The sequence below is a fragment of the Ascaphus truei genome, chromosome 6 (genome assembly GCF_040206685.1).
Source record: "Ascaphus truei isolate aAscTru1 chromosome 6, aAscTru1.hap1, whole genome shotgun sequence".
In the NCBI taxonomy this organism is placed as follows: Eukaryota; Metazoa; Chordata; class Amphibia; order Anura; family Ascaphidae; genus Ascaphus; species Ascaphus truei.
Window position 1 is genome coordinate 19,162,610 of NC_134488.1, and position 27,267 is coordinate 19,189,876.

The 27,267-nt window shown below is 40.7% G+C and overlaps 1 protein-coding gene across 2 annotated transcripts; it reads left to right on the forward strand.

The window, feature by feature from the left end:
* Positions 1-15,912: 15,912 nt before the first annotated feature.
* Positions 15,913-23,650, forward strand: LOC142496402 (somatostatin-2-like). Of its 2 annotated transcripts, XM_075603104.1 has the most exons (3): positions 15,913-16,085; positions 21,819-21,878; positions 22,311-23,650. In XM_075603104.1, the coding sequence occupies exons 1-3, from the start codon at positions 15,981-15,983 to the stop codon at positions 22,518-22,520; spliced, it is 375 nt and encodes a 124-aa protein (XP_075459219.1). In that variant the 5' UTR covers positions 15,913-15,980; the 3' UTR covers positions 22,521-23,650. The 2 variants fall into 2 exon arrangements, with proteins under 2 accessions (XP_075459219.1, XP_075459220.1); XM_075603105.1 differs by lacking the exon at positions 21,819-21,878 and having other exon boundaries at positions 15,914-16,085.
* The last annotated feature ends 3,617 nt before the right edge of the window (positions 23,651-27,267 follow it).

Below are 27,267 nucleotides of genomic sequence, written 5' to 3' on the forward strand. Positions count from 1 at the left end.
TTATCGCTAACTTTGTGACCAAGGCTGTGCTTTAGAGGCAATCTAAGCGGTGGTTTTTATTTCATTTATTAACATGAGATTGAAGCAGGTGGTCCGAGGCACCGAACACCATTAATTTCAGCTGTGGGGACCGCTGCTTCCGGAGATACCTTTTGTAGGGGGTGTCGGCAGCCGCTCTGCTAGCAGGACCAAGAGGAAGCTGTGACATCATCAGGTGCAGCTTTCTATTGCCCCTTGTGACGCGGGAGCTTTAAACTTTGCTGAGATACTGGCACCCCTTTTGTAGGTCTATCTCGGGAAGCGGGGTCCTCGTAGCTGAAATTGACGGGGTTCAGCTCTGGAGACCCCATGGTTCAAACCTATGTGAAAAAAAAGTGTGTTTGAATTTCTCCTTTTAAATCCGCCTTTAGACAAGTACAGAATCACATTGAGTGTGCTGCAAGATCCCAAAAGCGCCTCCCCCCCTTATTTTCTTTATCTGAAGTTTTGCCATTGCTGCCATATAATTGCACATACAGTGAACAAAAGGCTGCAGCCCACTCCCTGGTGATGCTTTAATATCTCGTGGGAAGTGTCTCAATGCAATCTCCCAGCTAAGAACCGCAACAACAAAAATCATATCTGGAATATCACTGGCAGCCTGAAGAGGAGAACTCCCCCCCCACCCCCCCAAATGTACATCAATATTTTCCATAGCTAAAACATACTAAAGTGTGTCACAAAGATTGATAAAAGGACAGTATATGGAAGCAATCTGTTACCCTTTTCTTTTTGTTATCACTTTGAGTGCCTGTAAGAGGTGTCTGGGGCTTTAAATAGAACCTAAGCATAGCCTCTTCCATTCGCCATACGCCCATCGGTACAGTAACACTAATAAAATATTCAAAGGTTAGACATGGCGTGTCAAAACAATTATAAAACGGCAAGACGTTATTATATGTATGCAGAAAGTAAAATGGCTCGTTCCTCTAGAACACACCCGCTATCTCTCCCGGGATTTAATAACCTTGAGATCCTGGAAGACAACAGGATTGTCTAAATTTAGCATAGGTTGAACTTGATGGGAGCATGTTTTCTTTTCAACCTCATCTACTATGTAACAGGCAGAAACAGGATTCAAATAGATGAAAATGAAAGATTGGTGGGACTGCAACCCCATGAAAAAAAATTGTGGAACTCACCAGATGTAGAAAAAATTAAATAAGTACGGTATATTAATTACATACTAAAAAAAAAAATACAAAGACAAAAATCTCCTAGAAACAGGATTCAATCAAAATGTTCATTTTTAAATCTTGATCCCCGAACGGAACATGATGTTTGGTGAAAAGTTTTGTTTTTGCTGGGAGTATATTACAATGCTATGACTGGGGCCCTTAACATGAGCAATAATTAATGGCAACAAAATGCAATCCGACCCTGGCCACCGATACAATTCTTTATTACTCTGTAATTGGTTCTCAGTTAATAACCTGCAGTTTCAAGGTCTTGGAGAGAATGTGATGGTTGTAGGTTGTGATACATTACCTAGCATGGCTATAAATAACGTTTATTCTGATCCAAGAGGCCGAGGAGAAAGTTTGTGCAGAAATACATGTCACGTGGGCTCAATAAACGGCATGAAAACCCCCATTGGAATCCAGTCTTAACGGACGGGCCATTTGCCAATAGTTTAACATTATAACAGTTATCCTATTTGTAAAGAACAAATTAGTCCTAGCTTAAATGTAAACCTTAATGTCCAAAGAAACTCAGAATTGGCAAAGGGCTTATCAACCATACCATCAAGGGGACAATAAAGATAAGAGGAAGTGGAGAGATGATGACTTTCCGGGTGTATGCTTTTTGAAGATTTTGGTCCTGTTTATTTGAATGCGACTCCAGCAGTGGGAATCTGCAGCACAGCATGCTGAATATGTGCCTCAAAGCTATCGCATAGAAAGAAGTTGTCACGCTGAGCTCACCACAAACAGGACTAAGACCGCTGGACTGGGGGTGGGGATGTATAGGCACAGACCTACAACCACGCGGTCCGGTCCAGAGTGCGTAATTCAAGTCGTGTAGCTGGGTCAGGGTACTCAAGGTACTTGCCGTGGTTCAGTGTTGGAGAGTAGAGAGTGGTAGATGTCCGTAAGCTGTGGTCCAGGGGTAGAGAGGGTAGAATGGTCGAGGTACGCAGCCGGGTCAAAAGGGGTGGAGAGTGTAGGAATCCGAAGTGAAGCTAAGATTCAGGACTGGAGAAAGGACTGGTCAAATACATCAAGGGTCAAGGCACATGACAGCAGGAACAAACGAACCGACAGCAGCGAGCACAACGCATAAACCAAGGTTTATGCTCAGCAATGAAGGAGTGGGAGAGCCCAGTACAAAAAGGGCAAGGAGCCAATCAAGGGACGGCTGTGAGAAAAACCCTCCAATGGCAGGATTCAGGAGAGATGGGGATCCGCCTCAGGTGAGGAATCTCTGCTGATCAGCTGATTGGTGGTTCAGTGAAGCGCGCGTGGGTAGTGCGCGGCGCGGGCCAGTGACGTCACGCGATGGTGCTGGATTGTTGCCTCCCAGCTGTGGTCGCGCCACATTGATGCCGCTCCTACGTGCGCGCGCAAGTCTGCCCACGCACAGCCCAGTTCTCCTGCCGCGGGATGCGCCCGATGGGTGGGGCTTAGCGGCGGACCGTACAGAAGTATCTGTCTAGATTCTAGAGAAATTGAAACCCCTCCAATAGCTCACCTGGCCAGGTGTACAGAGCTGAGTATTGCCTGACCTGAGGAAGACGGAGAACTCTGGAAAGCTTGTCCTTCAACATCAACTGTTAATCCAAATTTTTTTTTTAAATGGCATCGCCTAATACTGATCGTGAAAAGAAAGTGCAGTAATAGCAGCGCTGCTTAGGAAAGTCCTCTGATTGGACACGTAATCGTCCAAAATAAAATAGTAGAGAATGGATCAAACCATAAAGAATTGTCCTGTCTGATGTGTCAGTGATGGGCTCCAGGTGGCAATAGACTGAGTCTCAGGACATGTAGAAAAAGAACACAAATAAAATACATAGCGTAATACTGTCACACAAATGTTAAATAAATCAAGAATGGCTATAAAAGGTAACAATGCAACAGAGTAAAAGTCCAAAAAATTGTACTCAGCTGTAGGACCATCACAAACACAATAATGAGTGTAATAAATGCAGTCTGGGCGGCTTTAAATTGTGTTTTGCAGGCTTGTATAAGAAAAACAGTCATACGTGACCAAAATAATGAAAGATTGTGAGCCTAGTGAGTTATGCCGCGGTACTCACAAAAATGGCAATGATGAGTTAGTTTCATAGTAACATACTAGATGAGGTTGAAAAAAAGACATATCCATCAAGTTCAACCTATAAAATTTAGACGACAGATACTTTATCCTATATCCGTACTTACAGTATATTGATCCAGAGGAAGGCAAACAAAAAACCCCAGTGACATATCATCTAATGATATCTCATAAGGGGACAAATAAATTCCTTCCTGACTCCAAGAATTGGCAATCAGATTAATCCCTGGTTCAACATCCTTCCCATGGTTACTAATTTGGTATATCCTTGTATACCTTTCCTTTGTAAAAAGACGTCCAACCTTTTTTTGAACAAATCTATTGTATCTGCCATCACAGATTACATTGTATTGTATTGTATGTCTTTATTTATATAGCGCCATTAATGTACATAGCGCTTCACAGTAGTAATACATGTGGTAATCGAATAAATAACAGATAATATAAATAACAGATCATGGGAATAAGTGCTTTAGACAAACATAACATTAAGGAAGAGGAGTCCCTGCCCCGAGGAACTTACAATCTAATTGGTAGGTAGGGAGAACGTACAGAGACAGTAGGAGGGAGTTCTGGTAAGTGCGTCTGCAGGGGGCCAAGCTTTATGTATCATGTGTTCAGAATGTTCACAGTGCTATTCATATGCTTCTTTAAGCAAGTGTGTCTTAAGGTGGGTCTTAAAGGTGGATAGAGAGGGTGCTAGTCGGGTACTGAGGGGAAGGGTAATTACATGGGTAATTAATTCCACATTTGAACTGCCCTTAATGTAAAGAACCATTTCCTTTGTTGCTGGTGAAATCTCCTTTCCTCCAACCATAAGGGATGGCCCGAGTCCTTTGTACTGCCCGTGGGATGAATAGTTAATTTGAAAGCTCCTTGTATTGTCCCTGAATATATTTGTATATAGTTATCATATCCCCTCTTAGACGCCTCTTTTCTAATGTAAATAAATCTAATTTAGCTAGCCTCTCCTCATAAGTTAGATTGTCCATCTCCTTTATTAATTTGGTGGCTCTTCTCTGCACTCTCTCTAGTTCCAGAATGTCCTTTGTTAGGATTGGTGCCCAAAATTGTACTCCATATTCAAGGTGTGGTCTTACTAATGCTTTGTAAAGGGGCATCATTATGTTTACTTCCCTTCCATCCATTGCCCGTGTAGGGGTGTTCTGGTTTCCCCTCTGTACCTCCGCTGCAGGGCGCAATCACGGGGGGTGCTGCGAGGGAGCGTTAGGAGGTTCCGCGGCGCCCGATAGCACAGGGTGCCGCCATGTTGTTTGGGCATTGCGCAATACTCATGCGCAACCGGAGGCACGGAGAGAGTTCGCGCATGCGCAGTGTAAGCGCGCGAATGGCTGGCCAATCACCAGGAGGCTCTGAAGTAAAACTACAATTCCCATGAGCCCCAGCAGAGTCACATGACACCAGGGAACGAATAGGAGTGCAGGGATTGCTGGCAGGCAGGAAAGGGAAGCTGGGGGAGAGACCACGCTAGCAGAGGGCACCGGAGGAGCAAGGGGAGAGGTTGTGTGTGTGCAGGGGGTCAGTGACCCACCTGCGTAAGCCAGATTTCCCCTCAGGCCCCAGTGCAGACCCTGAGTCACCATTAGCTTGTGGTGCTGCAGGGAAAGCCCTAGAGAGAGAGACATTCTATTCCCTTACTGTATTAGCAGACAGGGACACAGTTTTCTTCCTGAGCTGCTGCGTGTGAACAGTGGTTTGGGCTCAAGCTACTGGACATTCCCAACTCGTGAGAGACTACGCTGGATCAGCGGATCCTTTTTGAAGTCTGTTGCCGGCTGCTGGAGTAGCCGGAAGGTATTTAATAAGTGCACCAACACCGGTACCTTCAGGCGCTGATCCCGCCTTGGGGGAGGGTTCTTTGGGGACACTGGGCTGAGTGACCAAGGGACTGTGTCTATACATTGGACACGGTGTGGGGTGCACGCTGTGGTGGGAAGTGACATTACTCAATGAGGAGAGTGGCCAGGTCACTGGTGTATATTACTGAATATCAGCTATTCATGTACTGCACTATATGTGTGTTATCCCTAATAGGTGTATGCTAAGGTTTTGCGATTACGTATTAGTAAAAGGTTACAACGTTGAGGCTTGTTATCATTATTCTTACCTAGGGGAATCTTACTTATTGGGGATCTTGGGTAAGTGGAGGCGCTGCCAAGAACATATTGTTACCCCATGCTCCCAGTTAGCGGAGGCCCAGATCTCGCTGAGCCAACAGGTACATACAGCACTAGTAGTCTATATCAGCAGGAAAGAGGGCTACACCCGTTTAATGCAAGATGAGATCTTGTTTGCCTTTGCAGCTACTGCATGACATTGGGCACTATTGCTAAGCCTGCTGTCTACAAGCACTCCTAAATCCTTCTCCATCAAGGATTCCCCCAATATATCTCCATTTAATGTGTAAGTCGCCTGTTTATTCTTGCTTCCAAAATGCATAACCTTACATTTATTTGTATTAAACCTCATCTGCCATTTACCTGCCCACGTTTCCAGTCTCTCCAAGTCCTTCTGGAGAGAAATTACATCCTGCTCCGATTCCACTACCTTACACAATTTAGTGTCATCAGCAAAGATGGAGACTTTGCTCTCGATGCCAACCTCGAGGTCATTAATAAACAAGTTAAAAAGCAGGGGTCCCAGGACAAACTGAAAACGTTCCATTTATGACAACTCTCTGTTGTCTATCCTTCAACCAGTTTTCAATGCAGGTGCATACACTTTTACTGAGTCCAAGTTGTTTTATTTTGTACACTAACCTCTGGTCTGGAACCATATCAAAAGCCTTTGCAAAATCTAAGTAGACCGCATTAACTGGATTACCCTGGTCTAAATTTCTAAATTCCTACTTACCTCCTCAAAAAAACTAATAAAGGTTAGTTTGGCATGATTTATCCTTCATAAATCCATGCTGACAATTACTAATAATTTTGTTTTCCATTATGTATTCCTGAATATTATCCCGTATTAGACCTTCAAGTATCTTCCCCACTATTGAAGTCAGGCTTACAGGTCTGTAATTCCCCGGTTGTGATCTAGCTCCCTTTCTAAATATAGGCATCACATCTGTTTTACGCCAATCTTGTGGTGCTGAGCCTGTGGAAATTGAGTCCTTAAATATTACATGTAATGGTTTGGCTACTGCTGAACTTAACTCCTTAAGAACTTTTTGATGTATACCATCGGGGCCAGGTGAAAATTGATTCTTCCCTGGTAAACACAGAGGCAAAAAAAATGTTTAATACCTCTGCTTGTTTCTTATCTCCAATAATCTGCCTGCCCATCTCACACTGAAACGGTCCTATATTTTCTTTTCTGATTTTTTTGTTATTAAGGTACTTTAAGAACTTGTTAGGGTTGATCTTACTTTCTATTGCAATCCTTTTTTCATTATCCATTTTTGCAAATTTGATTGCCCTTTTGCAATTTTTGTTACATTCCTTATAATTCTGATACGATGCCTCTGTCCCTTCGGACTTAAAGAATCTAAATGCCTGCCTCTTCTTGTCCATTTCCTCCCCTACCTGTTTATTTAGCCATATTGGTTTTGACTTATTTATTTTATACTTATTACCCAAGGGTATACACTGATAAGTGTGCTTTTCTAACAATGTTTTAAAGACTGCCCATTTATCTTCTACATTTCCCTGCAAAAACATCATCCCAATGTATTCTTTGTAGATTAGACCTCAGTTTATTAAAATCTGCCTTTTTTAAAGTTTAAGGTCTTTGTTGATCCAAAGTAATTGGTTTTCTGATCATTTATTTCAAATGAGACCATGTTATGATCACTGTTACCCAAATGTTCCAGGACTTGAATATTTCTTATTACTTCTACATTGTTTGATATTACCAAATCCAGTATTGCCCCTCTCCAGGTTGGTTCCTCAATAATTTGTGTAATTTAATTGTCTTCCAGCACCCCCAAAAATCTGTTTCCTTTTGTTGCAATGTTAATCTCATTGCCCCAGTCTGTCTGGATAATTAAAATCTCCCATTATGCAAACATGACCCAGTTTTGATGCCTTCTCCATTTGCAAAAGTATTTTAGCTTCCTCAATCTCACAGATATTTGGTGGTTTATAGCATATCCCTACAAACATTGTCTTTATACTTTTACCTACACTGCTAATTTCTATCCACAAGGTCTCTACATTTTCATCATTCCCTTCATAAACATCTTCCCTTATAATAGGTTTTAGATCTGGTTTAACATGTAAACATACTCCACCTCCCCTTCTATTTGTTCGATCCTTCCAAAAAAGGAAATAACCCTCTAAATTAACTGTCCAGTTATGAGTTTCATCCCACCATGTTTCAGTAATGCCTATGATATCATACTGCTCTCTTGTAGCTATTAATTCAAGCTCACCCATTTTATCTGTCAGGCTTCTTCCATTAGCAAACATGCATTTAAGTTTATATCCAGTCTGTACTGTTATCTTACTGTATCTGCTCCTGCCTTTCTGCACCAATTGGGTTTAGTCATTAGAAGTTTTCTAGTATTATTTGTATTTACTATGGGTGTCTCGCTGCTTGCCAAACTTGCACCCATTCTATTTCCACGACCCCTTGCTATTTCCCCATCAATTCTATTTAGTTTGTTATCTGTTTCTTGTCCCTCCCCCTCCACCCTAGTTTAAAATCTCCTCCAACCTTTTAAACATTCTGCCCCCTAGCACAGAAGATCCCTCTTCATTGAGGTGCAATCCTTCCTACCATAAAGATTGCACCTTTCAGAAAAGGAGTCGCAGTGCTCTAAAAACCCAAACCCTCCAACACCACTTTCTTAGCCATGTATTAACCCCCCTGATCTCTGACTGTCTCCCTGCGGTAGCGCATGGCACTGGTAGTATTTCAAAAAATACTACCTTGGAGGTCCTTGCCTTAAGCTTTTGTCCTAGATCCCTCAAATCCTTCTTTAGGACCCTCCATCTTTCTCTAACTTTGTACTTAGTGCCAATGTGTACCAAGACCGCCGGATCAGTCCCAGCCCCTCCCAACAATCTGCCTACGTGATGTGCTGAACCCGAGCACCCAAGCGACAACAAACTGTTCAGTTCATGCGCTCATGGCAACAGATTGCCCTATCTATCGTCTTAATAATGGAGTCCCCTACCACCACAATCTTTCATGATATCTGAGCATCCTGAGTCCCCTTTGTGCTGGAGGAACTATTCCCCTGGCTGCTAGAGGAATTAGTCTCCCCCAGCCTTGCCATTTCTGCCCTGACACTCTCAATATCTTCACTCAATATGTGAGATATGTGAATATCTTCAGTCATATCGAGAAGTCTCTGAAATGAACAGATCAGGTCTGTTTGATAGAAGGCCAAAGATTTCTTTCAAATCTGACACCCCATTATTTAATACACAATATAGCACCTGTGAAGATTGAGATAATGTGTGTGGCTCAGGCTATATGAAGACAGACTATCACCCACCTTCATTTTGGCCTAACCGCCATTTTGAGTGTTTGCTTGTATGAATGCTTATCTGTTTTATTCGTGTATGATCTGTGAATGTTTGATTCTGCTGTGTATCGCTTCTAGATGTAACCCGCCCTTGTGTAATTCCTACGAGTCATGTAATAAATTGAAATAGCATTCGTAAGAGGTTTTTCCTGCCTTAGATAATTCTGCTGACCTTAGGTTCTGTTATCTGACAGATACAGTAACACACAGGGCTAAACCTTAAAGTCAGCAGGTTAAGGGCGGCCCACATTATGGTGATATTTAGGATAAGAATATAGCAATGTAAAGCATATTTATGTATCAATATGTATTTTTGTATTTCATCATATTGTTTTTATCTCTAAGCCAGCCCCCTTAAAGGGCGTATTACTCATTTTTGAAATGTATAAAAATGTGATACTAAGCAATATTTCTTCAGAGGCATGAGTTCAAATTTGAATTCTCTCTCACTTGTACCATAGTGCTGATAAACTCACTTGTTACTTTGAACCCGTGACTCATTGATTTTATTTCTACGCTTTCACACACCCAAGCTAACCAAATAAAATATATTGTAAAGGTGCACTGGGGTGTCCTGTCCATGGACCCCTTATTGAGACCTTATGTACTAGATGGTCGCTTTGTCCTGTGCAATATAACTAAGATATGCCCTTTCCTCTGTTGCTTGACTGATAAAACTCTGACTCAGGCCCTCATTCTCTCCCGTCTTGATTACTGTAACCTCCTGCTGTCCGGCCTTCCTGCCTCTCACCTGTCTCCCCTACAATCTATCCTAAACGCTGCTGCCAGAATCACTCTACTCTTTCCTAGATCTGTCTCAGCATCTCCCCTCATGAAATCCATCTCCTGGCTTCCGATCAAATCCCGCATCTCACACTCCATTCTTCTCCTCACTTTTAAAGCTTTACACTCTTCTGCCCCTCCTTACATCTCAGCCCTAATTTCTCGTTATGCACCATCCAGACTCTGCGTTCTTCTCAAGGATCTAAAGCCCTCTCCCGCCTTAAACCTTTTTCACTGACTGCCCCACACCTCTGGAATGCCCTTCCCCTCAGTACCCAACTAGCACCCTCTCTATCCACCTTTAAGACCCAAATTAAGGCACACTTGCTTAAAGAAGCATATGAATAGCACTGTGGATATTCTGAACACATGATACATAAAGCTTGGCCCCCTGCAGACGCACTTACCAGAACTCCCTCCTACTGTCTCTATACGTTCTCCCTACCTACCAATTAGACTGTAAGCTCCTCGGAGCAGGGACTCCTCTTCCTTAATGTTACTTTTATATCTGAAGCACTTATTCCCATGATCTGTTATTTATATTATCTGTTAATTATTTGATTACCACGTGTATTACTACTGTGAAGCACTATGTACATTAATGGCGCTATATAAATAAAGACATACAATACAATACAATGGTCCTCAGATATTTTTTTTAGAAAAGCCAAAACATTCGGGGTTCTCTTTCCCCTACATTATTTCTATCTGAGGCCCCAACCCCTATTACACTTCCAAAATGTTCATATAGGTGCAATCAATGCAAAATATGCACCAAGATGAGACAAGGTCCTACCTTCTCCTCCCATGCTGCTGGTAAAGCCTACAACATTCAATCATTTATTAACCGTAAATCCCAATTCGTTATTTAACTGCTACAGTGCGGGTGTGGACAGCAGCATGTGGGGAGAACGGTTAGACATTTAAACGTTAGGATTATGGAGCATGTTAGGCTCATAATGAAGAATTACATCAATCATCCAGTATCGAAACACTTTTCAAGATGTCCTCGAGGGAGTATAGATAATTTCAGCTTTCAGGGTATTGAGCATGTCCCCTCCCCTTTTTACGAGGGGTAATAGAACTAAGATTCTGAATCAGCGAGAAGCATTTTGGATATATTCATTAAAAACGAGAACCCCATTGGGCCTGAATGTTGATTGGTAATTTTGATTGGTTGACTGGTAATTTGTAATGAATCCTTTAGGAAAGACCCCCCTGTGTGATTTAAATGCTTATCACTAATAGGTCTCTTTGAGATTACTCAATATCCATGTAGAACATTCCATATTCCTTTAGCCCACGTACATACCGAAGGTCTTTAGTATAACCTGTATTCACCTTGGAATTAAGGTTTAATCACAAAAACCTAAATAACCATTAGAAATTAAATTAGAAGATAAAATAATAATAATAAAAAATAATGAAATAATAATACAATAAATGAATAAACAATAATAATTAAAAACAAAAAGAGTATTATTATGTTGGTTTCTCCACTGTACCCTAATTATCTCCTACAGATAAGAGAAATTATTTGTTGATACATATATACAATTGATATCTTTAGAATAATAATTTTTCATGTCATATTATATACATATACAGTATATACATATGTATAATTTGTGTTATTTAGGACAGAAGACAGAGCACACCGCTCACCCAATTAGATAGGACTCTCAATAGCTGGCAGTTTTGCTATATGTGTAACCTATGATCGCTGCTGGTTGCAGGGATTAAGACCGATGCATTTGTCTGTGTGACTGTGAGGGGGTAACCAGGCTCACTATTAAAGGTTAAGCCCACTTGGTTGCCCCTGAGCTGTGTTCCGGGGTCCTAGAGTGCTAGCTCTTGGACCTAGCTCTTGGACATGTACTACTATGCAAAATATGTGAAACGTGCGACAATAAAAGAATTCGGGTGTTTTTGAGTGGAGCGGAGATTGCCAGGCTATGAGTTTCAGGGTGGGTTTTGCGGAGAAACTTTTTTCAGATTGAGTCTACGTAGCGGGGTTCCAAACTTACTGGAGACCCCAAAAATGTACCCGGGATTCAGGTCAGATTCTCGGATACATTGAAGCACAAATGCTACGGTCAAAATCCTACCCTGAAAACGTTCTTACGACTCACCACCAGGATGTACTGCTTCAGCACAGACCAGAAAGGTAACCCCAGAATGGTACAGGGGACCCTAGTATAAGGGGAGATGCCCAGTTCATGCCCAGACCACCCTAACCCTGGTATAGGGGTTCAGGGGGTGCCCCAGTCACTTATAAGACTACGTTTGTAGAAAATAAGGGATATGGCTAGTGGGGATGAAACAGCTCAGGTTTTCACTCTATCCCTCACACCAATAGATTTAGGACATTTTAATAAGAAAATGTATAAAGTATATTTTATTAAACTAATAAATTTAAAATGTTGTATGCTTTTACATTGAAATATAAGCTGGGTCTTTCACTGTTTGAACTCTGAGGGGTCGTTGGGGCTACCAGGGTGTGGTTCCTCTAAGTCTGCCCTAGGTCCGTAGATGAAAGTCACACATGCTGGGCAGAGGTGTGAGAGCCACCTGGGCAGGATGGCTGAGTGGCGTACCCGCGTCCTGGGATGAATACAAGCCAGTCCGGCAAGTAGTCACCTCCCTAGACATGGAGGCACCAAGCCGTGCAGTGGGCTCTGCATGGCAAGAGGGCAAGATAGCATTTTTCGCACATGCCCCTGTGCCCTGCTGAAGCTCCAGGTGCCAGGCTTCACAAGACTGGTAAGCCTCTGTGTGGCTAGCAGTAAAGTTCCCACACTGCGGGTTGGCGGTAATGCTGCGGGGCTGACTTTGGAAAGGATATAAAGAAGTTAGTAGCCAGCCCCAGGGGGTGTTCTATGTTCTAAATGAGTCCTCTAAGATTCTCAGATGCCAAGTGTCCAGTTACAAGTCTCCAGCAGAAAAAGGCTGCTTCAGAGAAAAAGCTGCCTGGAATATTTTCTGCCCTGTTTTGCAACTGTTATCAGGGTGAGGATTCCCTGCACTTAGCGGAGTCTAGTTTTATACCCTAGGTCCAAGTAAGTGTGTTTCCTCCTGCTATTTGTAACCCATTGTGTGTATGTCTGTTTCCACCAAATAAATCACATTTTTTTTACTTCTCGGTTTTGCTCAGTTTATGATCCCGGTAAAAAGGTGTAAGTACCTGGTCTCCCGTGACAGTCTGTAAGTGTTAATGGTTTATTTTTGTTGTTTTGTTTCTTATTTATACATGTTTATATATATTTTTCTCACTTAATAGTACAGACATTCTCTAAGCATATATTGAGCTGTTGACTGTATAATACTTTTTTCACTAGCTCATGTTTCATGTGAGGACATTGTGAAGATATGCTTATTTATTACCATTTGGTTTAGGTGTTAATTAGTTGTTGGTTTTATTTCTGCATATGTGTTTCAATGGTTTTAGTGTCCCCTGTCCTTTTCCCCTTTTACTTGTTATTATGTGTCTTTCAGCCACCCTGGAAGTTTATTACAGGGTAGGGTACGCAGTACAGGAATCATCGGCAGACCTTCCCTCTCTGTGCGTGTGGCTTGCTGAGGAACCAATAGAATACGAGCATCCACCCTACTGCTGGGCCAATCATGCGCTTGTTTGATAGCCTTGCCAGTGTGGCACGGCCATTTAAAGAGTATTATGATCCTCTTTTAAAACATACACCATGATAAGGTGCTCCTAAAGCGCGAAACGCGTAGTTGGTGCGTTTTTGTTTGTCCTTAAGTCTGAGACGTTAATAAAACTTTTTTGTTGGGGCCACCCTGTGATGTCTCTTTGTTGGTGCTCTGTTTTTTACCATCCTTTTTGGATACATGGAAACAAGGAAAAGGGAGACCAAAAAGCGCACCAACACAAACGGAGCAGTGGAAACAACACTGGGGGTAGCAACCAATGAAAAAATATAAATTGAGCGCGCTGTCCCTCCAAATGACTCCCCCCTCGGCTGTCCGGTTCCACCCTGCTGCTCCTAATCTCCCGTGATCAGCGGGGCACACTCAGCAAACAAAAAACTCAGAAATAGGAGCGCATGAAATGGCATTTTTTGGATAGCAACCAATGGAAAACAGACGGCAGAAAACTGGGAGACAGCTTGTGGAAAGACCAAGAAAGGAAAGCTCACTACATGCAAAGACAAAACTAACAAACAATGCAGGACATATAAAACAAATAATGTGTTGTAATAGAACATATAAATAATGATAATATTAAGGTAAATACATGTGACATAGCGCTGGCGTTCTTCAAAGGAGTGAAATTGAAATCTTACAAGAAGCAGGGAAAGGGTAGGGGTAGAGATAGAACCCAAATACAGCACTCAGGTTCACGCTCTGTGTGATGAATGAATGGTTTAAAACAAACTTTATTAACTGTACCAAATAAATAAAATAATGGGTGTTAAAAACAGACGACCTGAAGGTATTCTGACCTTCAATACTAGAACCGTATAGGTTCAAGGTCTAGGCTATCAGTGTGTTCTGTGGGATTCAGATAACACACTAAGCAGGGAAAGACATGGGAGCCCAATGCTACTTCCAATTGACAAAACAATTAGAGTAATACGTATAAAGTATAAATACTTCAATGATAATATTAATTACTTGGTTAAACCATTTGGCCAAAGCATTATAAGCCTGCATACCAACGTCAAGGTATAACCAAATTAATGCAGGTCCTGTCACTAAAACTGTGAACCCTTCCTTCTACCTCTGTATGAGGGGAAACAACCACAGTGAGTCCTGTCCATACAGCAAAATGCTAGAACCTCCCAAGTTAAAAAAGGTGGGGAGGGGTGAGCTCTGGGAGGAGGGGCCACCTACCTCCAAACAACTGTGCCAGTCAGGAACTAAATTAACACACACATTCCCAGCACACTCTAACTCCAACACCCACCACATTTTATATATATATATATATATATATATATATATATATATATATATATATATATATATATATATATATATATATATATATATATTACTGAGTTAAGTTATGGTGAGTAAAAAAAGTGACAAAAACCCTCCACAGGAAAGCAAATATGCAATATATACACACAAACACACACACACACACACACACACACACACACACACACACACACACACACACACACACACACACACACACACACACACACACACACACACACACACACACACACACACACACACACACGTATACATGTTTGGCGGTGGTAATTAGCTTAGCTACCCACCCAGTTAGAGAGGGCTGGACTAAATGTGTAGATATTCTCCAAAGCGGAGTAAGCTTTTCTTTTGTTGATTTTGAATGTTTTGCTGTGTTAAAGGAACAGGCGCAATAAAGCCTCATTTTCGTTTCACTTTAAACGGTCTCCATTGCGTACCTCTGCACACGTCTCTTACAATCACTCTGAAAATCCAATTAGCAACATTAGCAAAAATACAGGAGCAGCCAAAGTTCTTCCAGATGCAAGAATTGTTTGGGACGAGAGCACAATGTCCCACAAACACGCATTAGAAACACTGGATCGGACACTTCAGGACCTCCAGAGGCAATGAAATTATTATGGGTGCAGTTGTTGTTTTTAGCAGGGGGATTTCGCATGAAGTAACTAAAAAAATGTAAATATCCATTCATAAATCTCAGTATTTTTTATTTCTTAGAATTCCTGAGCAACGCTGGCTTCTTTCAGCTAGTTACCTACATTTTAAGGGGGTAGCACTGCCTGGATCAAAAGTAAACCAAGGGCAGTGTCATGTTTAATAGATGAAAAGTCATTATTACACTTTTTTTTAAAAGTAAGTCTAAGTATGTGTGAAACAGTTTGGCCTTCCCATTATAAAAATGCTAAGTGGTTTTTACAACCTTTATCTAATGTCTTCTGGTGAAAGTAGTTTGCCAGACCTCTAAGCCCCAGTTACATTGTTAACTTTGCTCTGGTTTTTTTGCCTGCAAAGGAGCCTGAAGCCCTCGTTTGTCAAACCGATAAACCGATATGCTTGAATCTAGTTTCCTATGAAAAGTGATACATATTAATGTTTCACACTGATTACATTAATAAGTGGTTTAAAAAAATAAATAAATAATGTTTTGACCCAATACGTTGAATTGCCCTTTTAGGTTGGTGGCGAAGATGAGGTGAAAAGCATCACTCCATGCTATATACTTCATCCTGGATCTCCTGTACGACCGTATTCATTTCTGCCACTGACTTGGTGAGCTCTATCAGGATAGCATAATTTCCTTGGACTGCACGGTTTACGTCACCCCTGGGTCTGAGGAGAGATATATAAGGAGCGAGAGCCTCAGTCGCAGCATCCTGCAGCATCTCTCACTTGCATCTGTGCTGTGTGAACCTGTCAGTGCTGAACAATGCTGCGGCTCAGCTCTCTGGGGTCGGTGCTGCTGCTGCTGGTGTGGACTGTCACAGCCACTTCTCGGCCAGAAGAGGAACCACTCCGGGCAACCCACAACCAGGTGAGTGAGATGCAACACGGTGAGTACAAGGACAAATGGGACGGTAACTCAGAGAGGGAGAACCACGTAACGGGGGTACAGGATGGACAGCTACTTCTACAACACAGTCTGAAGTAGATAATATCCCATGCAACTTGCAATGATGCTTTAACATCCTCTTCACTACAACGTGGATTATGCAAACCCAAGGGAGGGGAAATAATCAGCGATTAGTTGGTTATATAGTTACACAGTAGATGAGGTTGAAAAAAGACATATGTTAAGTTCATTAAGTTCAATCCATGATAAATGTAGGCAACAGGTAGTTATCCTATAAACAGGGACTTTTGGTAATCAGCTTTGAGATAAACAAGTTAAATGCAATAGTGCGTTTGTGACCTATGAAATGAATGATAAGAGGGGGGATTTAGTGATTGTAGGGAGTTATTGGTGATATGCCAAAAGAGCTTCGATTCTGGGGGGGGGGGTTAAAGTTAGTGGCGAGGGCAATGGCGATCTCAGCAATTGGTTACTGGTGATCCGTGAAGTGGGTTAGTGATGAGTGGAACGGGTTAATGATATGAGGAGAGAACGATGGGGAAAATGAGCGTTAAATGTAATCCCTTATGGAGAAGGTGAATGTTTTGGATAAGCACATTAATTGTCATGTTGGGAATGTGTGATGTGTTCAATTCATTTGGAGTTAGGCAAAAGAGTTAGGGATGAAAAGAATACAAAAAGCAGGCTAGTTACGTGAGAAATCTATATTATAGGGAGTGAGTTAGTGACGTGATGAAGTAGTTGGTTTATGGGGAACTAACTGTGATTAATGAAGCTAAGTGAGTAAACTGGAACAAGGGGAAAACATCTGTGAGGTAGGAAATTTAGATCGTAATAAGACCGCATTGCTTGACCTGAGGAAGAGAGAGAACGCTCGAAAGCTTGTCTTGTAATATCTATTAGTCCAAATAAAAAAGGTACCGCCTAACACTGAACTGATCATTTACTCTGCACTAGCGCAACTGGACTAACACGGCTATTTCTACTTAAACCGTAACAAGAGGAATGAGTTAGAAAATAAAGGTGCCCGTTCAGGATGACTAGAAGTGACTTGCTGAGCAATAACAATTGTCAACTGTGGGGGGAAAGAATTTTTGGGAACTGATATATAGAAGGGCAATATTAGACAGAAGCTGACGTAGTTTACAGATGAAGGGGGACAGCGTTAATGGTTGGAGCGCTGTATAAGAAATAAGCGTAAGTGGTTAGGGATAAAGGAAACGTGTTATTGTTTAGAGTAATGAATTAGTCATCATAACAAAAGGAAATTAGTTTTGGTGATGGAACTGATAATTAATAAACGATAATTAATAAACGATAACAGGATTAGTAAATTACATTGATTCTTAGACCGTGATAATAGTGATGATGGGAACTAGTTTATCAGGATGTGAAGAGTTACGTGTGAATGTCTCTTGAGTTTTGTTTTGTACATTTATTTTTATTTTTTTGCATGTTCATGAAAGTTTTTGCAACCACTTTTAGTTCTAAGTACACATATTTCCCACTTTTGGTAAAAAATCAAAGTCCTTACCTTTCACTCAAAACGTCTTTCTGGAAGTGAGAAAGAGAGGCTTACCTATTCTAATTGCGAAGAAAACTGGGAGAAAGACAAATCACTTGTCACAAAAATTGTATATTTAAAGAGGAAATCCAATCAGCACTTAAAAAAAATATGCAGCCTTTGATTACTTTTATTGAAAACTAATTACCTAAGCTGCTGATCGATTGGTTCTCCCGTGATCGATCAGCAAAGATCCTGTTTCCCAGGGTTCACTAAATGGCGGCCTTTCAGTTTCAATCAATTCTTCAGTCAGTGTAACTCAGCAGCTACAATGTATTCTTATATTAATTTACCATGGTAACATTATCCATTGTTACAGTTTGCAGCTCAAACTGCTGGGAATATTGGCAACAAATTATCACAAACAGGAAAGTTACAAAGATCTTGCACTGCTGCAAAAGAGGGTCAGTATATAAAAACGCATTAAAAATGCCATTAAGAGTTGGATTTAAAAAAAAAAAAGGTTTATTATCTAATACTACAGGAATTATTTATTTAAATAAAGCACGTAGGATATTGCAATGTGGATTTCTCGCTATATTAAAAACATAGTACAGAGGATGAGTTGGTGATAAAGGTAATAAGCTAACTGTGGGGAGTGACCTGCTGAGAAAGATCTCTGCTGTGATGAGCCTCATCTCATGCACAATTTAAGCCTCTCATTTTCAGCTGAGAGATCAAATCAGATGAAGAAACTGCGGCAGTCCAGAAAGCTTGTATAATTGATCCATTAAAAGGTATCACAAGCTAAAGAGTATTGTACTCCTTCTGGGACTAATGTAGCCCTTTAATCACTGACTCTGTTAACAACGACACTGAGTTTGAAGCAGGGGAACCTGATTCAATTCCCGGTGTCAGCTCCTTGTGACCTTGGGCAAGTCACTTTATCTCCCTGTGCCTCAGGCACCAAAAACACAGATTGTAAACTCATCTGGGCAGGGACCTGCGCCTGTAATATTCCTATGTGCTGCGTACTGTGCACTATACTGTCATTGTGTAATGCTGTGAACCCCATTGGGGGAAAAGGGCTATATGAAATAAAATTATTATTATTATAAGGCAATTTGGCAATAAAGGTTATGAGTTTGCAATTAGATCAATGAAGTATAAGCAAGGATAGGAATAAAACGAATTAAAAAATAAAGTGCTCTCAGGTAGACTGCTCTGAGTAATGAATGGATGTACATGTAAAAAGAGTATCATGTAATTATGACACTAATAAAAGTCCAATGTGGGATCCTAGTAGGTGGTGCATTGGCAGAGCACTATAAAGCAGAAGAGCACATACAGAGAGAGCACCTATATCGTGCAATATCAGTAAAATAAACTGGTAGGTTTCTGAATGGCGGTGCTGGTGCTTTGAAAGGAAAGCACTAATGATAAAGCATACTCTCCTGGGTGGTCCCTGGCTATAGTCCTGATGTCCCACCCAAGTCAACCATCGTACACTGGCCTCGTTTTGGCTTAGGACGCTTTTGCTTCCTCTGGTCTGTTAGTAGAGGGGGAAATCAGCTGTCACAGGTCACGTGTTGCTCCCATCAAGGGCCTTGGAAGATATTGATGATGGGCAATTAGTACGAAATGAAGACAATGAGTTAACGATAAGAGGCAGAAAATGTGTGATGTGGATGATATGTTAGCAATTATCACAAAATACTTTGTAGGTTGTGATACCGTTTAATGGAACATCCTTTAAATTGTACACAGTGTTCTTGTGCATAAGCTGTGCCACACTGCAGAGATCTCTTCATTAGATGTGATCTCTAAACTGGTGATAGGAGGCTTAAATAAATGGTGCACAAGGTTCAATAAAAATGGGGTCTTCATCCGAATGAGATGCTCTGAAGATCAGCAACCTTTAATCCACCTATCTCTGTTACACACCTTACACTGATAGCTGAGGACAATACTCCTGGGGACAACACCTCGTTCACAAAGAAAGACTTCTGCTGTGATGAACCTCATCTCATGCACTATTTAAGGCTTTCATTTTCAGTTCAGAGATCACATCAAATGAAGAAACTGCTGCAGTCTCAAAAGCTTGAATAATGGATCCCGTAAACGGTATCACAACCTAAGGAGTATCTTACTCTTTCTGGGACTAATACTGCTACTAGCACCTTTTAATCAATTATGACAAGCAATGAGTTAGTGATAAGGTAAACTCATTAGTGGTTAGGTTAATGAGTTGGAGATTAAAAACATTTGAGTAACCAAAGCAATGGTGGTGGGGATTACATGATATCTCTACATTTCTGTTAAAACACCTAAGGTTTTCGTTTTTTTTCTATTTCTCTTAGTAAAAATAGATTTTCTTTAAAGACGACCTCTCTTTTTGTGTTCTTGTAACTGCAATGTCACAAACAGTTTTAATTTTAAATGGGGGTGACGTCTTTTGCCCCTTCATGAAACAAATGTCTTTTCTGAAATCACCCTTTGAAAAGCACTTTGACCATCGGTTGAAGGGGAATGAATTGGAGATTAACCGGAAAAGAAACAGTGATTAAAGGAATGGGTGAGTGACATGATAGATTACTTAGCGGTGACAAGGATTAAATAATGAACAAGTGATTCGTTATAATTGAGTAATACAATAGGTATTGGGGGCGGTTTTGTGATAAGGGAGATGAAGGTAGTTAATTAGTGATGAGGGAATTGATGACTTTAGCAACCAGGGGGCTGGGTGTTAATATGGGTAATAGGTTAATGGCGAGGGGAATATGTTGGTACCGAAGGGGATTAGTTATATTTGAAGGGGATGAGTTAGTTATAAATTTTGATAAGTGTTGATAAATAATTGAATTGACATGGAAAGAATGAGATAGTGGTCAACAGGGCGAGTTATTAAGGGAAACAAAATCCAAAGGATTGTGTGGTGCTCAGAACAAGAAAGCAGAAGTTACCCTTTGGGTATCATACACCTGATATATGAGGTTGGATTAGGTAGGTATAAATAGACCATACCTTCCTTCAGCCATCTTGAGGTGTAGGGGGTGCTGTATATTCACAAGTGGGCTCACTTCATAAGTGCAGCATCCTGACGTCCCCCCCCCCCTCTGTCCGAGGGTACTTTGCGTGTAATCCGTTTATGTTGATTGCACGAAAAAAAATGGAGAAAAAAAGGAGCACTACCAGTGGAACAAATAGAAAAAAGAGTGCGTTCCCATAAAAATAAGAATATTTATTGGGTCATTTGGTAAAAACACAGAGGTATCTCCCTGCCTACGCGTTTTGCGCCATAGCACTTTATCAAGGAGTATATGCGTGAAATGCATAGGTGGGGAGATACCTCTCTCTTTTTTACCATATGACCCAATATATAGTCTTATTTTTATGGGACACACTGTGCTTTTTCTTTTTGTTCCACTGGCAGTGCTCCGTTTTTCTACCTTTTTAAAATTTTTTATTGAGTTCTGAAAGTCTTGATTAGTGACCTGAGTGGTCAGATTGTGCATAATGTGATGCTAAAGGGATTGGTCTAGGGCAGGAGTAGCCAACTCCAGCCCTCAAGGGCCATCAACAGGTCAGGGTTTCAGGATATTCCTGCTTCAGCACAGATGGCTCAATCAGTGGCTCAGTAAGAAAATCTGACCTTTTGGTGGCCCCTGAGGACTGGAGTTGGCCACCCTCGAGAGAAAAATGATTAGGTGCAACAATGACTTAATGTGTGATATAGTTCATGTGGAGTCCGAGGCGAGGATAATGAACCAGTGATCGGAGAAATGAGTTGGGTATGTGTGAGTAATACGAAGGTAATGTGACCCGAAGAGAATTGAGTGCAGTAACACAAATACTACAAATAAGGAAGTAGAAATGAAGTCAAGGAGTTAAAGGTCCAGAGATAAAGATGAAAATATGGTGCACAACCAAACGCGAAAAAAATCCCAAGGCGACCCCAATAGAAATGTATTGAAGTTTCATGGATAACAGGATAAAATGTGCACCACCTATGCGTTTCGCGCTATAGAAGTGCTTTATCAAAGTATACACACACTTATAGCGCATTTTATCTTGTTGTCCATGAGACTTCAATAAATTACATTTCTATTGGGGTCACCTTGTGATTTTTCGCGTTTGGTAACGCTCTGTTTTTTCATCTTTATCTCTGGATCTTCGTCACCACGGATCAGCACACCAGGGACCGGCTGAGACTTCTGCAGGATGGAAGGCGTAATCAAGGAGGAAAAACGGTACTGGCCTTGTGCACCTTAAATTGTGTTGTCCTGCCAACTCTTGAACTGCCATAGGAATGCCATAATTCTGAGTACTGCGGTTGTATCACTAGGCTAAAAACTCCTAACATTGTGCTAATATACAAACATCCATCCATATAAACCTTCAAATGTAATAAGAAGCCGTCCAGATTATACATACAAACCTTAAGTCTTTGCATTTTTGCGTATGAGTGCTGCATAGCTGAACACCATATGATCTTGGACTTTATAAGAAGTTGAAGGTAAATAGGATGAGCGGTTTATGTTGATGGTGAGGGAAGTTAGTTGGCAATAAGGGGAGCCAGGCAGTCAATTGTGCGGGGAATGAGTCACGCAGGGAACCGGGTGATGGGGAATTAGTTAGAGATATGGAGTTTGATCAAATTCTTGTGTTTTTTCTTCTTCTAGGAGCTGGGTGCACTACAGCAAGATCTTCTAAAGTTGCTGTCTGGATGGATGGACAGCCCAGATAGTAACTCATTAGAGATGGACAGGGAAGCCTCTGTAGAGGACAAGTTGGTGCCACGTTCATCATCCATGAAATTTCCACGTCTATATCCACGTGAGCGGAAAGCTCCATGCAAAAACTTCTTCTGGAAAACCTTCACCATGTGCTAATAATGTGCTTCTGTTTCTGCACCCCCTCTCCTCCCTCTCACCCTTTTATCTTCATAGTATGAGAGTTTGTCAGGATTGTAAATAATGTGACATTGTCCATGGCTTCTGCCCTTGCTCAATTATTTGTTAATCGTACATTTCACATTAAACTATATATGAGTCATCCTGCACAAGCTGTGCTGTATCTTAATGCAAGATAAAAAAAAAAACATCACTCATGTTCAGCATCATCTCTATAATGTGCCCACATACACTCACTGCCCACATACACTCACATCAAAATATTCACTGTGGCTCAATTAGATCTCTTCAAAACTCCTTGAGAATAACCCTCCAAAAACGCAAAATTACACCCTAAACTTGACAAGATCTTTGTACACAAACACATAGCCAAAACGTTATTGGGGACACCCATCCAACACCGTCTCAACCCTGATAATAACATATGCGACTCAACTCCCCAACCTAAGCATAACCACCCAAATACACAGGATAAGTCCCTACACCTGACATAATAATTCACAATCTGGTCTTGGAATAACCCCCAAGCATCATAATTAACCCCATAACTAACCCCAACCATCTATAGGTACAATAAATGGTTTGAGATCACATCAGATACAAGCCCTTAATCTATCAAATAACAAAACGTTTCCTAGACTAGTAGAGTCATTGACCAGAAAATCTAACAATAACACAGCTACAAAGTAACAACCCGTCCAACATGGAAATAACCCAGATTCTCTATGTGGAATATTGTACTAATCCCCAAATGAAGACTCGATCCTTCATGGACCATCCAGCAGGTCATAAACTAACCAAAATACTCCTAGGCTATGAGGACATACTGTATCAGAAATCCGTCAACAGCTGTTTAATGAAATTGTTTCTATGCTTTCTGTGCAAACCCATGCAATATGATACTCCATTAGCGATTGTAAATTAATAGCCACAAAAAAATGGGGAAAATGTACATTGACATAATGAGCATGTAACCAGAAAGGTGTCTGTGCCCAAAAGGTACATTCTTAGCGCAGTATGTGCAATGGCAGACATGTTTGGTATACAGAATGGGCGTGGTAATGACTGATATCGTTCAGTGATACAATAAAAAAAAGAAATCAAATATACAGCGCAATCTATAATAAAGAAACTGAAATTGCAAACATGTTCCATATAGAAAATAATTATACAAAGAAGACCCTCATTTACATGTTATTGTTATGATATTATAAATTTATTTAAGTGTTACATATTGTACTTTGTAGTGGATGAGTTACACAATAACACAGGTACAGTATAGCCTAGTGTTTTCAACAGAGGTATCCTTGGGTTCCCAGGGCATCCCTAAAGGGTTCTCTGCAATCTCCAGGTCATTTAGAAAATTGTATCAAATACAGAAGAATTTACAATGCATCTGATCTCAGACGCGCTATTAGAGAGGGTTGCATTTCCTTACAATGCATCTGATCTTAGACGCGCTATTAGAGAGGGTTGAGGTTCCTTACAATGAATCTGATCTCAGACTCGCTAATGGAGAGGATTGGGGTTCCTTACAATATATCTGATCTCAGACGCACTATTAGAGAGGGTTGGAGTTCCTTACAATACATCTAATTTCAGATGAACTATTAGAGAACAGTAGCAGAGGAACCATAAATCCACATACATTTCTTAATGATAAGCACAGTCCCGTAGCAGATGAATTATAATGAAGCCTCGTAAGTCTCATAGACCTGGTGCATAAATAACTCTCCTAGGGCATAGCTTAAGCATGAACCATCCATATATTAACATCCATCAACTGTCAGGTAATGTAATAATCCTGTGGTGATATGTCACAGGGACAAAGGCCCTGGAGTCGCACTCAATAAAAGGTCACAATCTCCCCATCCAAGTAAAGAAGAGAAGAGTACTCACATATTGGGCAATTCATCCATGTGCGTGCATCACGCCAAGCAGCAATAGCAGTGGTGATCTGGAGAAGGGAAGGGGAGCACAGCTGAGGAACAGTGGGGCCACACACCAACAACATGGGTTAAAAATAAGCTTTATTCCCTAATACGATCGTGGGGGGACACGGAGATAAACTCTGACGCGTTTCGGCCACACGGGCCTTTGTCAAAGAGTGAATTCGCGTGTGTGAACACTCCTGCTGTAAAGGGCGTCCCCCCGCCCCAAACAGAACGTCATGCGCGGTGAAAAAGGCGCGAAAGTCTAACATGGACAGATATCATTGGCCAATACCATCAGCCAATGTACTGCCTGCAGGACCCAAGGCGTAACTGTGTGTGCGTAGGATCGCCCACAACAACGCGGGAGCGTCGCTAGTGATACATTGCATGTGTCAAAAAACCAACAAGATACAAAACATTACAAAAGAAAATAAACAAACAGGAATGGTTAAAATAGCGAATATTATACAATGGTAGTAGATATAATAGGGGAAACGCATTGAAAACGGAGTGAACTTCCAAACTGAGGAATTCCTGTGTAAATATAATGAATCAAATTATTACATATTGAAATAGTTACATTAAATGTTATTTAAAGAGCAAATTATGTTAAACCTATGCCCAGAGAAAAAAGACAAAGTAGCAATCTCGTTATTGGGTGCAAAAAAATACATTTTTATAAAACTGATAAATTGAAAACTGAAAAACTCAAAAATAAGTCCAAATAGTATAAATGGATACTAAGATCCCTATCATTGAAGAAAGATTATATAATCAATAATGTATTAGTAATCAGTATTAGTATAAGACATAATACTGAAGAATAACATTAATCATTAATATACATAATCATGGAGCTTGACATTGTTATATAATATTGGATATCAAACCAATGATAGCCAATGCTGCAAGTGTTGAATCTTAAGTCACAAAATATGTTTCTGATTAAGAAAAGACAGACACATTATTTCAAAAAGTATTTCAATTCCCAATCTATGTTCATGCCCTTGGGCGCTAAAGTCCAAAGGGCATAAATCCAGTGCATTTCACGACAATTCAGGTGGGCCTCTCTGTCTCCTCCTCTACTCTTAGTGTGTATTTGTTCTAATGCACTAAATGAGAAGGTGCTCATAGACCCTTGTGGACATGTAATAAAATGGCGTGCCACTGGGAATCTCTCATCTCTATTTTTTATGTTTCTCAGATGTTCGCTGATTCTAATTCTGAGATCTCTGATGGTCCTACCAACATACCCACTACCAACACGCGCATTTTAGTATGTAAATCACATAGTTAGACTTACAGGTATCCGTTTCGAAAGAATGTAGTTATCTAGAGTCGGGCATTAGTGGAAAGTGCTTTGGCTAGGGGTTTCAGTTCCTCTAATTCAGTTTTTGATAATGTATCCAGAGAAGAGCGGTCCCATATTCATTCCCTTAAAAATAGACAGGATATAATAATTAAAAGTGCGGATAAGGGAGGTGCTGTGGTAGTGATGCACATTCATGCTTATCACACAGAAGCCCTTAGACAACTGAATAATACACAAGCCTACTGTAAGCTAGATAAGGATCCCACACAACTATATCTAGTAGAGATTCGGGATCTGATTGATCTGGGTAAAGAATTGGGAGTTCTAACAAACGAGGAGTCCAATTACATTTATAATCAATTTCCCACCGTACCTATTTTTCACCATCTCCCAAAGATCCATAAGTCTTTGGTCTGCCCTCCTGGCAGACCTATTATATCGAGCATTGGATCTTTGGGAGATGGTCTATGTAGGTACGTGGATCATTTCTTACAAACATTAGTGAAAACACTTCCCTCATATTTGAGGGATTCATTGGATTTACTTTCAGATATTCAAAATATCACATGGTCTAATACTTTCATGTGGGTCACCCTAGATGTGACCTCGTTATACACTATAATTGATCACACACAGGGTGTTAAAGATATTAGTCATTTTTTAAATCACTCTAATCTTCACTTAGCACAGAGTACATTTATTCTTGATAGTGTTATGCTTTTATTACAACATAATTACTTTTTATTTGATACACAATATTATTTACAGATACAGGGCACAGCCATGGGCAAGTCATTAGCACCATCCTATGCTAACCTCTTTATGGGATATTGGGAAACTGTACACATTTTCGGTGATTCTAACCCCTTCAGAGACTTTATTGTCTTTTATCGTTGATATATATATAATGACTTATTGCTTATCTGGTGTTGGAATCTACAGACACTTTTTTTGAATATCTGAATGTGAACACATATAATCTTAAGCTTACTTATAATTATCATGTTAATCACATAGACTACCTGGATCTACATCTTTATGTAGATTTAAATTTAAAAGTACAGACTGATATCTTTAGAAAAGAGAATTCATGCAACTCATTGCTCAGAGCAAACAGTGCCCACCCTAGATCATTAGTAAATGGCAGCCCTAAAGGACAGTTCCTTAGATTGAGAAGAATATGTTCTACTGAAGAATCTTTTTTACGACAGGCAGAACAACTAAGGATGAGGTTCAAAAATAGAGGTTACAAAGACAATGTCCTTGAGGTGGCTTTTGAACAGGCTCTACATAGTGATAGGGCGGAACTGCTAGCTAAAGCAAAATATGATGTCACTAATCGAAGTAAGTCATATTCCCAGATTGATCAGAGAAAGGATCCACCACTTTTTATCACCAAATACTCTAAACAGGCGGAACAGATTAGACTAATTATACAAAAACATTGGGAAGTTTTGAGATTAGATAAAGACCTAGAAAG

Bases quoted from the DNA above. Each gene is read 5' to 3' on its own strand.
- LOC142496402 (XM_075603104.1), top strand. From the start codon at position 15,981: ATGCTGCGGCTCAGCTCTCTGGGGTCGGTGCTGCTGCTGCTGGTGTGG. The intron at 16,086-21,818 runs GTGAGTGAGATG...ACCACGGATCAG, and splicing joins TCCGGGCAACCCACAACCAG to CACACCAGGGACCGGCTGAG. The intron at 21,879-22,310 runs GTACTGGCCTTG...TTCTTCTTCTAG, and splicing joins GTAATCAAGGAGGAAAAACG to GAGCTGGGTGCACTACAGCA.